Source organism: Oncorhynchus mykiss, chromosome 13 (genome assembly GCF_057628025.1).
Source record: "Oncorhynchus mykiss isolate SJ-2025 chromosome 13, ASM5762802v1, whole genome shotgun sequence".
NCBI lineage: Eukaryota > Metazoa > Chordata > Actinopteri > Salmoniformes > Salmonidae > Oncorhynchus > Oncorhynchus mykiss.
Window position 1 is genome coordinate 7,614,168 of NC_143034.1, and position 16,869 is coordinate 7,631,036.

General features: G+C 43.5%; 1 protein-coding gene across 2 annotated transcripts; it reads left to right on the plus strand.

Moving 5' to 3' along the window:
- Window positions 1-4,127: 4,127 nt before the first annotated feature.
- On the plus strand, window positions 4,128-9,313 carry LOC149978686 (muscle, skeletal receptor tyrosine protein kinase-like). Of its 2 annotated transcripts, none has more exons than XM_090194950.1 (5): window positions 4,128-4,316; window positions 5,823-5,991; window positions 6,220-6,299; window positions 6,398-6,880; window positions 8,984-9,313. In XM_090194950.1, the coding sequence occupies exons 2-5, from the start codon at window positions 5,915-5,917 to the stop codon at window positions 9,175-9,177; spliced, it is 834 nt and encodes a 277-aa protein (XP_090051076.1). In that variant the 5' UTR covers window positions 4,128-4,316; window positions 5,823-5,914; the 3' UTR covers window positions 9,178-9,313. The 2 variants fall into 2 exon arrangements, with proteins under 2 accessions (XP_090051076.1, XP_090051075.1); XM_090194949.1 differs by lacking the exon at window positions 4,128-4,316 and adding an exon at window positions 4,571-4,993.
- The last annotated feature ends 7,556 nt before the right edge of the window (window positions 9,314-16,869 follow it).

The following is a 16,869-nucleotide window of genomic DNA, read 5'->3' on the forward strand; positions in this document are numbered from 1 at the left end:
ATTGTTTAAGATGGTAGTACCATTGATCATTTACCCATTTGATTTTAGGATTTTTGTAATTATCCCCCCAAAATATTTAAAAAGGCAATTTATATATTAAATGTTTTACACATATTTAACCCCTTTTTTTTGTTGGCACAAAACTACCTCCATTTATTTATTTATTCTTGAGTCTCATCTTTCCAGTCTTTCCCAGCCTAATTGCCATGACCTCACTCCCAGATGGTGTCTCAGAGAGAGTTGGGAGTTGCAATTTTCAACAGGACAAATATAAGAACGTATTTTTATCAATGTAAAAACTTTTTTTTTTATCCTGTATGTTTCCCCTATTGTCCTGTAGGTGGTGCTGTTGTTTCACATTCACAATACAGTTAGTGGAGTTTAGTGTGTTATTAGCCCACAGTGCTCTGGTGGAAGGTAGTGCACTATAGAGAGAAAAGGAGCCAGTCAAGAGGATTTGGACACAGCCAAGGGTGGTCACTACCAAAGCCAAGGGTTGTCAATACCAAAGCCGAGGGTTGTCACTACCAAAGCCGAGGGTTGTCAATACCAAAGCCGAGGGTTGTCACTACCAAAGCCGAGGGTTGTCACTACCAAAGCCGAGGGTGGTCAATACCAAAGCCGAGGGTTGTCAATACCAAAGCCGAGGGTTGTCACTACCAAAGCCGAGGGTGGTCAGTGCCAAAGCCGAGGGTTGTCAGTACCAAAGTCGAGGGTTGTCACTACCAAAGCCGAGGGTTGTCAATACCAAAGCCGAGGGTTGTCAATACCAAAGCCGAGGGTGGTCACTACCAAAGGCCAAGGTTATTCAATACCCAGTAGCAAGGGTAGTCAGTACCAAGGGTTGTAAATTACCAAATGGCTCCCTATTCCCTACATACTACTTTTAACCAGAGCTTTAACTTGGTCTGTTTCATGCCTCACTCTGCCTCTCCTCTCCCAGCAGCAGCAGTCCTGTTGTTTCTGATGGATGGAAACTCTGTGTATCTGTGTATCTGTAATTACCCTTCTGATAAGAAACCATCTAGCACATTGGGTGGTTAGCACATTGGGGGAGATGAAACAATGGTGCATCATTCATTTTCAACGTCAACAAAACTAAGGAGATGATTGTGGACTTCAGGAAACAGCAGAGGGAACACCCCCCTATCCACATCGATGGAACAGTAGTGGAGAGGGTAGCAAGTTTTAAGTTCCTCGGCATACACATCACAGACAAACTGAATTGGTCCACTCACACAGACAGCATCGTGAAGAAGGCGCAGCAGCGCCTCTTCAACCTCAGGAGGCTGAAGAAATTCGGCTTGTCACCAAAAGCACTCACAAACTTCTACAGATGCACAATCGAGAGCATCCTGGCGGGCTGTATCACCGCCTGGTATGGCAACTGCACCGCCCTCAACCGTAAGGCTCTCCAGAGGGTAGTGAGGTCTGCACAACGCATCACCGGGGGCAAACTACCTGCCCTCCAGGACACCTACACCACCCGATGTCACAGGAAGGCCATAAAGATCATCAAGGACATCAACCACCCGAGCCACTGCCTGTTCACCCCGCTATCATCCAGAAGGCGAGGTCAGTACAGGTGCATCAAAGCTGGGACCGAGAGACTGAAAAACAGCTTCTATCTCAAGGCCATCAGACTGTTAAACAGCCACCACTAACACTGACACTGACTCAACTCCAGCCACTTTAATAATGGGAATTGATGGGAAATGACGTAAATATATCACTAGCCACTTTAAACAATGCTACCTTATATAAATGTTACTTACCCTACATTATTCATCTCATATGCATACGTATATACTGTACTCTATATCATCGACGGTATCCTTATGTAATACATGTATCACTAGCCACTTTATACTATACTATGCCACTTTGTTTACATACTCATCTCATTTGTACATACTGTACTCGATACCATCTACTGTATCTTGCCTATGCTGCTCTGTACCATCACTCATTCATATATCCTTATGTACATATTCTTTATCCCCTTACACTGTGTACAAGACAGTAGTTTTGGAATTGTTAGTTAGATTACTTGTTATTACTGCATTGTCGGAACTAGAAGCACAAGCATTTCGCTACACTCGCACTAACATCTGCTAACCATGTGTATGTGACAAATAAAATTTGATTTGATTTGAAATGGGCAGGGGACCTGAAATGATGGGGAAGCTAGCGACATGAGGGTGAAACTAGCGACATGAGGGTGAAACTAGCGACATGAGGGTGAAGCTAGCGACATGATGGGGAAGCTAGCGACATGAGGGTGAAGCTAGCGACATGAGGGTGAAGCTAGTGACAAAATACTTATTTTCCACCATAATTTGCAAATAAATTCATAAAAAATCCTACAATGTGATTTTCTGGATTTTTTTCCTCATTTTGTCTGTCATAGTTGAAGTGCACCTATGATTAAAATTACAGGCCTCTATCATCTTTTTAAGTGGGAGAACTTGCACAATTGGTGGCTGACTAAATACTTTTTTGCCCCACTGTATATGGCACCCTTTCATAAACCCTGATTGATGAATGTCAATCAGATCATCCAAGCAAGACTTTAACCTTTTCACGAAGATTAAGAATATGAGTTTGTAGTCTTTATTTAGGAGTGTGTTTGGACCCCAATTATCAATATTTAAGAGATCCTTGTGTGGTTTAGGTATAAGAGTAATAACCCCTTGCTTCAGAGAGGCAGGTAGTTATTCTTTCTTTATAGCCTCCTTAAAGGTTTCAAGTAAAAATGGTGCTATTTCATGTCCAGAGTTATAAAAACATATTGGTCAAGCTTGTTTTTTATTAGGTGCATTGTCCAACCTGTTAGGTGCATAATCCTAACAGGGTGGAACCTAACAGGGTGAACATTTGGAGCCCAAATTAGACACTTGAACAGGATTTTACCTTCTCTATCAAACATATTTTAACAAGTTTATAAGTGGGACTAACAACATGAAACATGGAATAATAGATCAAACTGAGTGTTTCTATGTATGTAGCATTACACCGTTGTTTTCCCACCACAGAAACGATGACACTTCCTGGATGTGGTGTCATTGCAGGAAGAGGTTGTTTTCCCACCACAGAAATGATGACACTTCCTGAATGTGGTGTCATTGTAGGAAGGGGTTGTTTTCCCACCACAGAAATGATGACACTTCCTGAATGTGGTGTCATTGCAGGAAGGGGTTGTTTTCTTAAATGGAGAATAATAACAAACTGACAGCGTGGAAAGTGATATCAGGGACATGGAAAATACAATAATCATGACAATAAAACGTCATTGACGAGAGAAAATTGGACTAGAAATATAAAATGATGAAGAGAGACTTTAAATATGTTATTATTTTCAGGCTTATATTTCTACATCCACAAAAACATGTTTTTTTTTCTAAATGCATAACATTTCCCTTTCAAGTTTTTTTTTTAAGGTAATAGACACCTGACCTTGTATTTAAAGCATTTTGAAATCCACATGTTATATACGAAATAAAACGTGATATTTCCTGGGCACAGAAAACACACCGCATCTCAGCATTGACGTGACTAGCTGGTAGCTGCTTAGCTGTTAAGAGCGTTGGCCCAGCAACGGAAAGGTGGCTGGTTCGAATTCCTGAGTCGGCAAGGAGAAACACATCTACTGTTCTATCCTTGAGCAAGGCATTTTGTCCCCCAACAGCACCTGCTCCCCAGGCACTGATGACATGGATGTGATTAAAGCAGCCCCCCTTTCACCTCTCTGATTCAGAGGAAAAACACATTTCGGTTGAATGCGTTCAGTTGTGCAACTGATTAAGGTAGGCTTCGTTGTAAATAAGAATTTGTTTCTTAACTGACTTGCCCAGTTCCGTAAAGGTATCCATCCCTTTTCCCAAAGGGCACTGCCCATCAGGCTGACCACTAGAAAACACGGCTATTATGGTAAAACCTTGCCTGATCAGCTGATAAAATGTTCTCCAGCTAGCAGCTTTGTGGTAGCTTGTTTGAATGGCCATATTGCGGTAGCTGGTTGATGAAGCTGAACCGCACCAAAGTTACGAGACTGTTGTAAAGCGATCAGCATGTATCTGACTCTGACAGCCGGTGACGTTGTAACGTTTGGCCGACGTGATGACGTCACAGCCGGAAACAGTCAGCTGTGCTGCAGAACTCAGCGCACTTATCAGGACGGAACAGGAACGGCCTTATCATCAAAACTCATTTGTGCTATTAGCTAGAATTTCACTACACCAGCTACAACTGGCGTTGTTGGCATCCCATTCGTTTGATATATGGATGGATTTTAAGACCCGTTCAGCCAGTATGCAGTAAGCAGACACTGGCTAGGGAGCTCATTTTCGTGCACATTTCGATTTTTCATAAATACTGATTCTACAACCACAAAACACCTTAGCTAGATGTAGAATTAGGTAGAGAAGACTTGCTCATTTAACAAAAAAAAGTCAATATTGGCTACAGGTTTATTATAGCTTTTGGTAAGATGAACTATTTTGAGGATTCAGTGGACGATTAGGACAGCCTATTGTACCCATGAGTATTTTGCCGAGTTATCACACAGATCAGTGCAGACGTGAGACAGTGTGGGTTACAGAGGGAGTTCTGTTTCTGTTAGAAAGAAGAGCCAGAATCCCGTTGTAACCCCCTAACCGGGGGAGAGAGAGAGACAGAGAGAGAGAGAGGGCAGGGAGAGAGAGAAAGTGAGAGAGAGAGAAAGAGAGTGATAGAACACTGTGTGAGAGAGGAAGAGAGAGAGAGTGTGTGAGAAAGAGAGAGTGTGTGAGAGAGATAAGAGGAGGAGGAAGGGTCGGTTAGGGTTTTCCAGTAAATAATACTTTCACGTTCAACGGTCACTGGAGAAGAAACCACGTCTGCCGCTCGCCTAACAGAATACAGTGTCCTTCACTGAGGGACGCTCAGGGATTATTACGGGGAATGGAGATTGTAATACTTGTTTCATTATTGTCTCTGTATTGTGACTTCACCGGTAAGTTAGACTTCTGGTCTAGTACATCGTTGTGATACAGGTGCTTGGTAAATTAGACTTCTGGTCTAGTACAATGTTGTGATACAGGTGCTTGGTAAGTTAGACTTCTGTTCTAGTACAACGTTGTGATACAGGTGCTTGGTAAATTAGACTTCTGTTCTAGTACATCGTTGTGATACAGGTGCTTGGTAAATTAGACTTCTGGTCTAGTACATCGTTGTGATACAGGTGCTTGGTAAGTTAGACTTCTGGTCTAGTACAATGTTGTGATACAGGTGCTTGGTAAATTAGACTTCTGTTCTAGTACAATGTTGTGATACAGGTGCTTGGTAAATTAGACTTCTGGTCTAGTACAATGTTGTGATACAGGTGCTTGGTAAATTAGACTTCTGGTCTAGTACAACGTTGTGATACAGGTGCTTGGTAAATTAGACTTCTGTTCTAGTACAACGTTGTGATACAGGTGCTTGGTAAATTAGACTTCTGGTCTAGTACAATGTTGTGATACAGGTGCTTGGTAAATTCCATTCTACTGAGGTAACATATGGAATTGTTTTAAGATGGTCGGACCATTGATCATTTACCTATTTGATTTTAGGATTATTGTAATTACCCCCCCAAAAATATATTTAAAAGGAAATACACATATTTAACCCCTTTTTTTTGGGGGGGGGGGGGGGGGCGACTTCTGGTTTATGGAGTGTAACATGTAGTTGATTAACATACAGATAGATATAAACATTAGACAATAATATCGTCCTGATTGGTTTGAACAATAAAATCAACAATAACAGAACAATAAAGTTTTAACTTGTCCTTGGTCTTCCAGATGCTGAGTGCCTGGTGGTCAGTCCTGCCAGGCTGGTGGTGAAGCATGGAGACCCAGCCTCCTCTAACTGCAGCTCAGATATCCCTGTAGAGATGGGCTGGGAAGCCTTCCAGGGAGGGACGGGTCTAACAGACAAGGAGGTGAAGTTCCTACACTGGAGGGTGGACAGGTAAGAGAGGCAGACTTGTTACACAGCTGAGGGATTAGATTAGATTAGTAGAGATTTTTTTAAACCCACCTTTTTCACCTTTAAAGTGGCAAACAGTAGCAGCTGGCTACTTTGTTGATGTTTGAACTTCAACTGTGGTATTGTCTTTATTTGCTATTTTAAGTCTTTAAATCAAGTTGTTTCAACTAAGGATTGCTGCTTTAAATAAAATGTGATTTGATTTGACAGTTTGACTGACTGGAAGATCAAACCTTCATGCTTCACAGACGGAGGCCAGTGTGAGAAACAGCTGGACATCACAGTTTATAGTGAGTGACATCTCTCTCTTATCTTCTCTGGTGTTTCTGAATGTATTCTTAGTATGGCTCTGCACTGTTAATCACTGTGTGTTTCCATTCCTCCACAGAGCTTCCAGACAGTGTCTCCATCAGCTACAGGAAGTACCCTGATCCGATGGTTGAGGGGCATCAGTACCTGCTACAGTGTCTTGTCCAGAACATCGCTCCTATTGGGAGACTCAGGGTGACCTTCTACAAAGTCAGTGCCACTGGTGAACAGACAGAATTAGACACACGACAGAAAGCCAAGGACAACATCAAGACACCAGAGAATGGGACCTACATCCTGCACTTCATAGACAAGCCTCAGATCACTATGAGTCCTGGATGTTTCTCCATGACCATCACGGAGGGCAACACCCTATCACTTAACTGTAGTGCAAATGGTAACCCTGCCCCCTCGTACAATTGGTTGCTCCCCCAAGCCACCATGGAAGAGAGATCTGTAGTGACCATCACCAACATTGCCAAGTCTCACTCTGGAGATTACACCTGCATCGCCATCAACCCCCTGGGAAACAGCACCTGTACTGTTAACGTGGAGGTCACAGGTGAGACAGATGGTTGATTGGTTGGATGGATAATTGGTTGGATGGTTCATTGGTTGGATGGTTCATTGAATGATTGGTTGGTTGGTTGGTTGGATGGATCATTGAATGATTGGTTGGTTGGATGAATGATTGGTTGGATGGTTGATTGGTTGGATGGATGATTGGTTGGATGGTTGATTGGTTGGGTGGTTCATTGACTGATTGGTTGGTTGCGTGGAAAGTATTCAGACCCCTTGACTTTTTCTAAATTGTGTCACTTTACAGCCATATTCTAAAATTGATTCAATTGTTTCCCCCACCTCATGAATCTACACAGAATACCCCATAATGACATCACAATACCCCATAATGACATCACAATACCCCATAATGACATCACAATACCCCATAATGACATCACAATACCCCATGACATCACAATGCCCCATAATGACATACAAAAACAGGTTTTTAGACACTTTTTGCAAATTTATAATAAATACAAAATGTTATCACATTTACGTAAGTATTCAGAACCTTTACTCAGTACTTTGTTGAAGCACCTTTGGCAGCGATGACAGCCCCGAGTCTTCTTGGGTATGACGGTACAAGCTTGGCACACCTGTATTTGGGCTCCCGAGTGGTGCAGTGGTCTAAGGCACAGCATCTCAGGCTCTAAATCTCAGAGTGAAAAACTCAACGAACATTTATGAAAGTTCAACCAAGTTTATTCTGCCCAGAGAGTCAATACATCTGCATTCAGACAACACATGTTTACAGGGCCTGTCCTTCTGGAAGGTTCTCCCATCTCCACAGAGGAATTCTAGGGCTTTTTCAGAGTGACCATCGGGTTCTTGGTTACCTCCCCAACCAAGGCCCTTCTCCCCTGATTGGTGGAGTGCTGCAGAGATGGTTGTCCTTCTGGAAGGTTCTCCCATCTCCACAGAGGAATTCTAGGGCTTTTTCAGAGTGACCATCGGGTTCTTGGTTACCTCCCCCACCAAGGCCCTTCTCCCCTGATTGCTCTGTTTGGCCGGGCTACCAGCTCTAGGAAGAGTCTTGGTGGTTCCAAATTCTTCCATTTAAGAATGATGGAGGCCACTGTGTTCTTGGGGACCTTCAATGCTGCAGATAATATTTGGTACCCTTCCCCAGATCTGTGCTTCGACACAATCCTGTCTCGGAGCTCAATGGACAATTACTTCGACCTCATGGCTTGGTTTTTGCTCTGACATTCACTGTCAACTGCGGGACCTTATATAGACAGGTGTGTGCCTTTCCAAATCATGTCCAATCAATTGAATTTACCACAGGTGGACTCCAATCGAGTTGTAGAAACGTCTCAAGGATGATCAATGGAAACAGGATGCACCTGAGTTCAATTTCGAGTCTCATAGCGAAGGGTCTGAATACTTATGTAAATAATGTATTTCTGTTTTTCATTTTTAATAAGTATTAGAAAATATATTTATTGGGGCGGCAGGGTAGCCTAGTGGTTAGAGCGTTGGGCTAGTAACCGGAAGGTTGCAAGTTCAAACCCCCGAGCTGACAAGGTACAAATCTGTCGTTCTGCCCCTGAACAGGCAGTTAACCCACTGTTCCTAGGCCGTCATTGAAAATAAGAATTTGTTCTTAACTGACTTGCCTAGTTAAATAAAATAAAAAAATAAAATATTTAAACTGTTTTCGCTTTGTCATTATGTGATTGTGATGTCATTATGGGGTATTGTGATGTCATTATGGGGTATTGTGATGTCATTATGGGGTATTGTGATGTCATTATGGGGTATTGTTTGTAGATTGATGAGGGTATTTTGATGAGGATATATTTTTTTATTGAATCCATTTTAGAATAAGGCTGTAACATAGTGTAACATACCAAAATATATCATAACAAAATGTGGAAAAAGTCAAGGGATCTGAACACTTCCTGAATTCACTGCATCTCCCTTCCTCTCCTCCTCTCTGCCCCATCTGCATCTCCCTTCCTCTCCTCCTCCTCCTCCTCCCCTCTGCCCCATCTGCATCTCCCTCTCCTCCTCCTCCTCCTCTCTTCCCCATCTGCATCTCCCTTCCTCTCCTCCTCCTCCTCCTCTCCTCTCTTTCTACTCTCCTGCCCTGTAGTGGACTACCTGCCCATCATTGCAGGGCTGGCTGCAGCTGTGGTGGCGATCCTCTTGGTTGTCTCCTGTTTCACCTACTCCTCTTACTATAAACACAGGCGCATGAGCCACTACCAGCTGAAAGACATGTTGCCACGACAACACAAGAACAAACACGTGGTGCAACACAACGGAATGGACCAGTCCGTTATGTAGAGGAGGGGTTGGGGTCAGAGCATGTGAGCAGAGGTTGGAAATCCTGATGAGTGGGTGTGGCTCTCCACGTCCTTTCCTACCGTTCCCTCACAGAAAAAAAACACTCCATTCATTTATATCACAATTTAAATCACAATTTAATCTATTTTTTGACTACCTGGACCTTCCAATTGTTTTTAAGTATTGAAACCAAACAATATGGATCTGAATGAAAGGTATTTGAATAAACATGAAATGATGAACATGATTTAAAAAAAAATGGTAATTGTAAACTTTATTTAACTTGTCAAGTCAGTTAAGGGAGTTTTTCCTAGCCACCGTGCTTCTACACCTGCATTGCTTGCCGTTCGGGGTTTTAGGCTGGGTTTCTGTACAGCACTTTGAGATATCAGCTGATGTACGAAGGGCTATATAAATACATTTGATTTGAGTTAAGAACACATTCTTACTACAAACCCGGATAACGCTGGGCCAACACTGCCGGTTGTGATACAGCCTGGAATCGAACCAGGTCTGTAGTGACGCTTCTATCAATGAGATGCAGTGCCTTAGACCGGACCTAATTTCAATTATTTCCAGGCTATAGCCTACAAAGAAATACATCGTGAAGCATTTACCAGTGCAACACAGTAGCCTGGTAGGGACCAGAGTATGTGAGCGATGCTGCAACGATGCAGAGCGTGCTCAATTTGACTGGATCGTGGAGCGAGATTCCCAAAGGCTGGAGCGTCGGGTCTTCTCCAATTTCGCTCCAGTAGCACTCACTTCAGCTGAGGGCGCGCCCGGCTCAGCATGCATTTGTAGTCTACGTGTGTGCTGCTAATAGCCCCTTGCTTTAGCTACTGTCATGGAGTTCACTGAATATTTTTTATAAAGAAACTGATTAAACACACAGGTGCTAAATCAAGGTGACTTACAAAGATGAGGACCAAGAGCAAGAGAGGGAGTGCGGAAACGTAGAGTCCACTGTTATGTGTAAGGATTCAACCTGCTGGTATGGTGCTAAACTGTTAGGTTATATACCGGGTGCCATTGTTTTTTTCTCTTCAGATATAGCAGTTGTTACACGCTGACGACATGAAACATCCACAACTAAAGAATCATTGTGGAATCTGTAAAGACACTTATTCTAAAAGTATGATGGTGTACTTACTACGTGCTTTAGTACACTATGCTAAACGAAAGGAAACGAGGTGGGGAGATAACGAAGTGGGTCATTGTAGCAAAGTATTTATAAACAATCTGATATATTTTAAACGTTTCGTTCATTTTCGTTCTATTATTTATACAATAGGCCATAATTGATTTTGGCCCAATAGGCCTGGCATTTTCCCACGTTCAAGGAGCTTTCCGTTTTGACTGGGCTATTTTGCCTAAAAACCTTTAGGCCTACATATAGATTTTTTTGTAACAACTCTGCCTAGGGTGGCCAAATATATGAAACGCCGTTTGGGTCTTTGCATGCCAAAAAAATATACATGTCAATTAACACTAGTTGACGTGTCAATTAACACTATTTGACGTTTCAAATTAGCTTGTTGACCAATCAGGACCTGAAAATGCGTTCATAATTTTTTTAACGTAGTTATTACATATTGATTACACAATGACTCGTACTTCATATGTCACAAAGATTCATCGTTACGTATTGTTATGATGCTGGTAAAGTTGTCTCGCGCACCTACAGTGCCGGTCATAAAAAAAGCTAGCTCGCTCATGGATGCAAACAATGTTCTTCCCCAAAAACATAGTAAAACGACATAATGTGTTTCAGTAGCGCTAGCTAACTATATAGCGAGGTGTCATCATCTAAAATAACCCTAATTTATAAGACAGTTCTTATTTGATTAATGGTGGGCGGACCCATCTATGTGAAGCTAGCCACAATAAGGATTAGCTAAATAGTGGACTTTGCGGTTAGCCTTCAAAATAAAAGTATGTAATTGACAGTGATGCAAATTAATACACATTTTAGAATTGTGCCATAATTGAATAGATCATGCTAAACGAGGTTGGAATGTTGTTATATAAAATCCACAAAGACAATCATTGGATAATTTGACAGAAATCTGTTGAAATCTCACTGGATCTATTAGACTTTAGAATTGCATTAGGGGACATACTTATTTCACTGGACAGCCTTACCTATGGATTGTGGATCAATGACATGGGGTATCAGTCTACTCAGTGACACCCAGAGAAACATTAGTGTCGTAGCTTTTATTGTGGGACTCTGAAACAACTGTGAATAGAGACACATTTATTGTCAACCTACATGTATTGACATGTAGGTTGACACTATTCCAGAGGAAAAACAATACTGTGTGGATGTTTTGGAGTCTGATAACTCTGAGGAGGATGTTGGGAAAAAATACATATTGGGTATTGATTGAGTAGACTGATACCCCATTTCATTGATCCCCAATCCGGAAGTAAAGCTGTACAGGGCAATGTGAATGTCAATACACACAACAGGCTGACTGGGGAGGTGATTTCACACAGTCACAGTCCCGCGATAAGAGCTACAACGCTAATATTTGCCTAAACTCTTCACAGTTGTGTTCTGTGAGTGTCACCGAGTAGACTGACACCCCATTTTATTTACGGAGAAAGGATTTAATAGAGAGAGAGAGAGGGGGAGGGCTCCCCCCTCACTGCCCTTATAGAAGCAGGAGAGAGAGAGAGAGGAGGAGGAGGGCTCCCTCCTCACTGCCCTTATAGAAGCAGGAGAGAGAGAGAGAGAGGAGGAGGCGGGCTCCCCCCTCATTGCCCTTAGAGAGGCAGGAAAGAGAGAGGAGGAGGAGGGCTCCCCCCTCACTGCCCTTAGAGAAGCAGGAGAGAGAGGAAGAGGAGGGCTCCCCCCTCACAGCCCTTAGAGAAGCAGGAGAGAGAGGAGGAGGGCTCCCCCCTCACTGCCCTTATAGAAGCAGGAGAGAGAGGAGGAGGAGGGCTCCCCCTCACTGCCCTTATAGAAGCAGGAGAGAGAGGAGGAGGAGGGCTCCATCCTCACTGCCCTTATAGAAGCAGGAGAGAGAGGAGGAGGGCTCCATCCTCACTGTACTTATAGAAGCAGGAGAGAGAGAGGAGGAAGAGGGCTCCCCCTCACTGCCCTTATAGAAGCAGGAGAGAGAGGAGGAGGAGGAGGGCTCCCCCCTCACGCCCTTATAGAAGCAGGAGAGAGAGAGGAGGAGGGCGGCTTCTTATAGAAGCAGGAGAGAGAGGAGGAGGAGGAGGGCTCCCCCCTCACTGCCCTTATAGAAGCAGGAGAGAGAGAGGAGGAGGGCGGCTTCTCCTCACTGTCCTTAGAGAAGCAAGAAAGAGAGAGGAGGAGGCGGGCTCCCCCCTCACTGCCCTTATAGAAGCAGGAGAGAGAGGAGGAGGAGGGCTCCATCCTCACTGCCCTTATAGAAGCAGGAGAGAGAGGAGGAGGGCTCCATCCTCACTGTACTTATAGAAGCAGGAGAGAGAGAGGAGGAAGAGGGCTCCCCCCTCACTGCCCTTATAGAAGCAGGAGAGAGAGGAGGAGGAGGAGGGCTCCCCCCTCACGCCCTTATAGAAGCAGGAGAGAGAGAGGAGGAGGGCGGCTTCTTATAGAAGCAGGAGTGAGAGGAGGAGGAGGAGGGCTCCCCTCACTGCCCTTATAGAAGCAGGAGAGAGAGAGGAGAAGGGCTCCCCCCTCACTGCCCTTATAGAAGCAGGAGAGAGAGAGGAGAAGGGCTCCCCCCTCACTGCCCTTATAGAAGCAGGAGAGAGAGAGGAGGAGGAGGGCTCCCCCTCACTGCCCTTATAGAAGCAGGAGAGAGAGGAGGAGGAGGGCTCCATCCTCACTGCCCTTATAGAAGCATGAGAGAAAGAGAGAGAGGGCGGATCGTCGGGGAGTTTCCAGTCAAAACGCCTAACAGAATACAGTGTCCTTCACTGAGGGACGCTCAGGGATTATTACGGGGAATGGAGATTGTAATGCTTGTTTCATTATTGTCTCTGTATTGTGACTTCACCGGTAAGTTAGACTTCTGGTCTAGTACAATGTTGTGATACAGGTGCTTGGTAAATTAGACTTCTGTTCTAGTACAATGTTGTGATACAGGTGCTTGGTAAGTTAGACTTCTGGTCTAGTACAATGTTGTGATACAGGTGCTTGGTATGTCACCATTTCATAAACCCTGATTGATGAATGTCAATCAGATGTCAATCAGATCATTCAAGCAACCTTTTCACGAAGATTAAGGCTATGAGTTTGTAGTCTTTATTTAGGAGTGTGATTGGATCCCAATGATCAATATTTAAGAGCTCCTAGTGTGGTTTAGGTATAAGAGTAATAACCCCTTGCTTCAGAGAGGCAGGTAGTTATTCTTTCTTTATAGCCTCCTTAAAGGTTTCAAGTAAAAATGGTGCTATTTCATGTCCAGAGTTATAAAAACATATTGGTCAAGCTTGTTTTTTATTAGGTGCATTGTCCAACCTGTTAGGTGCATAATCCTAACAGGGTGGAACCTAACAGGGTGGACATTTGGAGCCCAAATTAGACACTTAAACAAACATATTTTAACAAGTTTATAAGAGGGACTAACAACATGAAACATGGAAAAATTGATCAAACTGAGTGTTTCTATGTATGTAGCATTACACCGTTGTTTTCCCACCACAGAAATGATGACACTTCCTGAATGTGGTGTCATTGTAGGAAGGGGTTGTTTTCCCACCACAGAAACGATGACACTTCCTGAATGTGGTGTCATTGTAGGAAGGGGTTGTTTTCCCACCACAGAAATGATGACACTTCCTGAATGTGGTGTCATTGTAGGAAGGGGTTGTTTTCCCACCACAGAAATGATGACACTTCCTGAATGTGGTGTCATTGTAGGAAAGGGTTGTTTTCCCACCACAGAAATGATGACACTTCCTGAATGTGGTGTCATTGTAGGAAGGGGTTGTTTTCCCACCACAGAAATGATGACACTTCCTGAATGTGGTGTCATTGCAGGAAGAGGTTGTTTTCCCACCACAGAAATGATGACACTTCCTGAATGTGGTGTCATTGCAGGAAGAGGTTGTTTTCCCACCACAGAAATGATGACACTTCCTGAATGTGGTGTCATTGCAGGAAGGGGTTGTTTTCCCACCACAGAAATGATGATGACACTTCCTGAATGTGGTGTCATTGCAGGAAGGGGTTGTTTTCCCACCACAGAAACGATGACACTTCCTGAATGTGGTGTCATTGCAGGAAGAGGTTGTTTTCCCACCACAGAAATGATGACACTTCCTGAATGTGGTGTCATTGCAGGAAGAGGTTGTTTTCCCACCACAGAAATGATGACACTTCTTGAATGTGGTGTCATTGCAGGAAGGGGTTGTTTTCCCACCACAGAAATGATGATGACACTTCCTGAATGTGGTGTCATTGCAGGAAGGGGTTGTTTTCCCACCACAGAAACGATGACACTTCCTGAATGTGGTGTCATTGCAGGAAGGGGTTGTTTTCCCACCACAGAAATGATGACACTTCCTGAATGTGGTGTCATTGCAGGAAGGGGTTGTTTTCCCACCACAGAAATTATGACACTTCCTGAATGTGGTGTCATTGCAGGAAGAGGTTGTTTTCCCACCACAGAAATGATGACACTTCCTGAATGTGGTGTCATTGCAGGAAGGGGTTGTTTTCCCACCACAGAAATGATGACACTTCCTGAATGTGGTGTCATTGTAGGAAGGGGTTGTTTTCCCACCACAGAAACGATGACACTTCCTGAATGTGGTGTCATTGTAGGAAGTGGTTGTTTTCCCAACACAGAAACGATGACACTTCCTGAATGTGGTGTCATTGTAGGAAGGGGTTGTTTTCCCACCACAGAAACGATGACACTTCCTGAATGTGGTGTCATTGCAGGAAGGGGTTGTTTTCCCACCACAGAAATGATGACACTTCCTGAATGTGGTGTCATTGCAGGAAGGGGTTGTTTTCCCACCACAGAAATGATGACACTTCCTGAATGTGGTGTCATTGCAGGAAGGGGTTGTTTTCCCACCACAGAAACGATGACACTTCCTGAATGTGGTGTCATTGTAGGAAGGGGTTGTTTTCCCACCACAGAAACGATGACACTTCCTGAATGTGGTGTCATTGCATGAAGGGGTTGTTTTCCCACCACAGAAATGATGACACTTCCTGAATGTGGTGTCATTGCAGGAAGGGGTTGTTTTCCCACCACAGAAATGATGACACTTCCTGAATGTGGTGTCATTGTAGGAAGGGGTTGTTTTCCCACCACAGAAATGATGACACTTCCTGAATGTGGTGTCATTGTAGGAAGGGGTTGTTTTCCCACCACAGAAATGATGACACTTCCTGAATGTGGTGTCATTGTAGGAAGGGGTTGTTTTCTTAAATGGAGAAGAATAACAAACTGACAGCGTGGAAAGTGATATCAGGGACACGGAAAATACAATAATCATGAAAATAAAACGTCATTGACGAGAGAAAATTGGACTAGAAATATAAAATGATGAAGAGAGACTTTAAATATGTTATTATTTTCAGGCTTATATTTCTCGTGGAAGTCGATGAATAGCAGCCAGTGATAGAAAACTCCTACATCCACAAAAACATGTTTTTTTTTTCTAAATGCATAACATTTCCCTTTCAAGTTTTTTTTTAAAGGTAATAGACACCTGACCTTGTATTTAAAGCATTTTGAAATCCACATGTTATATACGAAATAAAACGTGATATTTCCTGGGCACAGAAAACACACCGCATCTCAGCATTGACGTGACTAGCTGGTAGCTGCTTAGCTGTTAAGAGCGTTGGCCCAGCAACGGAAAGGTGGCTGGTTCGAATTCCTGAGTCGGCAAGGAGAAACACATCTACTGTTCTATCCTTGAGCAAGGCATTTTGTCCCCCAACAGCACCTGCTCCCTAGGCACTGATGACATGGATGTGATTTAAAGCAGCCCCCCTTTCACCTCTCTGATTCAGAGGAAAAACACATTTCGGTTGAATGCGTTCAGTTGTGCAACTGACTAAGGTAGGCTTCGTTGTAAATAAGAATTTGTTTCTTAACTGACTTGCCCAGTTCCGTAAAGGTATCCATCCCTTTTCCCAAAGGGCACTGCCCATCAGGCTGACCACTAGAAAACACGGCTATTATGGTGAAACCTTGCCTGATCAGCTGATAAAATTTTCTCCAGCTAGCAGCTTTGTGGTAGCTTGTTTGAATGGCCATATTGCGGTAGCTGGTTGATGAAGCTGAACCGCACCAAAGTTACGAGACTGTTGTAAAGCGATCAGCATGTATCTGACTCTGACAGCCGGTGACGTTGTAACGTTTGGCCGACGTGGTGACGTCACAGCCGGAAACAGTCAGCTGTGCTGCAGAACTCAGCGCACTTATCAGGACGGAACAGAAACGGCCTTATCATGAAAACTCATTTGTGCTATTAGCTAGAATTTCACTACACCAGCTACAACTGGCGTTTTTAGCATCCCTTTCGTTTGATATATGCATGGATTTTAAGACCCGTTCAGCCAGTATGCAGTAAGCAGACACTGGCTAGGAAGCTCATTTTCGTGCACATTTCGATTTTTCATAAATACTGATTCTACAACCACAAAACACCTTAGCTAGATGTAGAATTAGGTAGAGAAGACTTGCTCATTTAAAAAAAAAGTCTATATTGGCTACAGGTTTA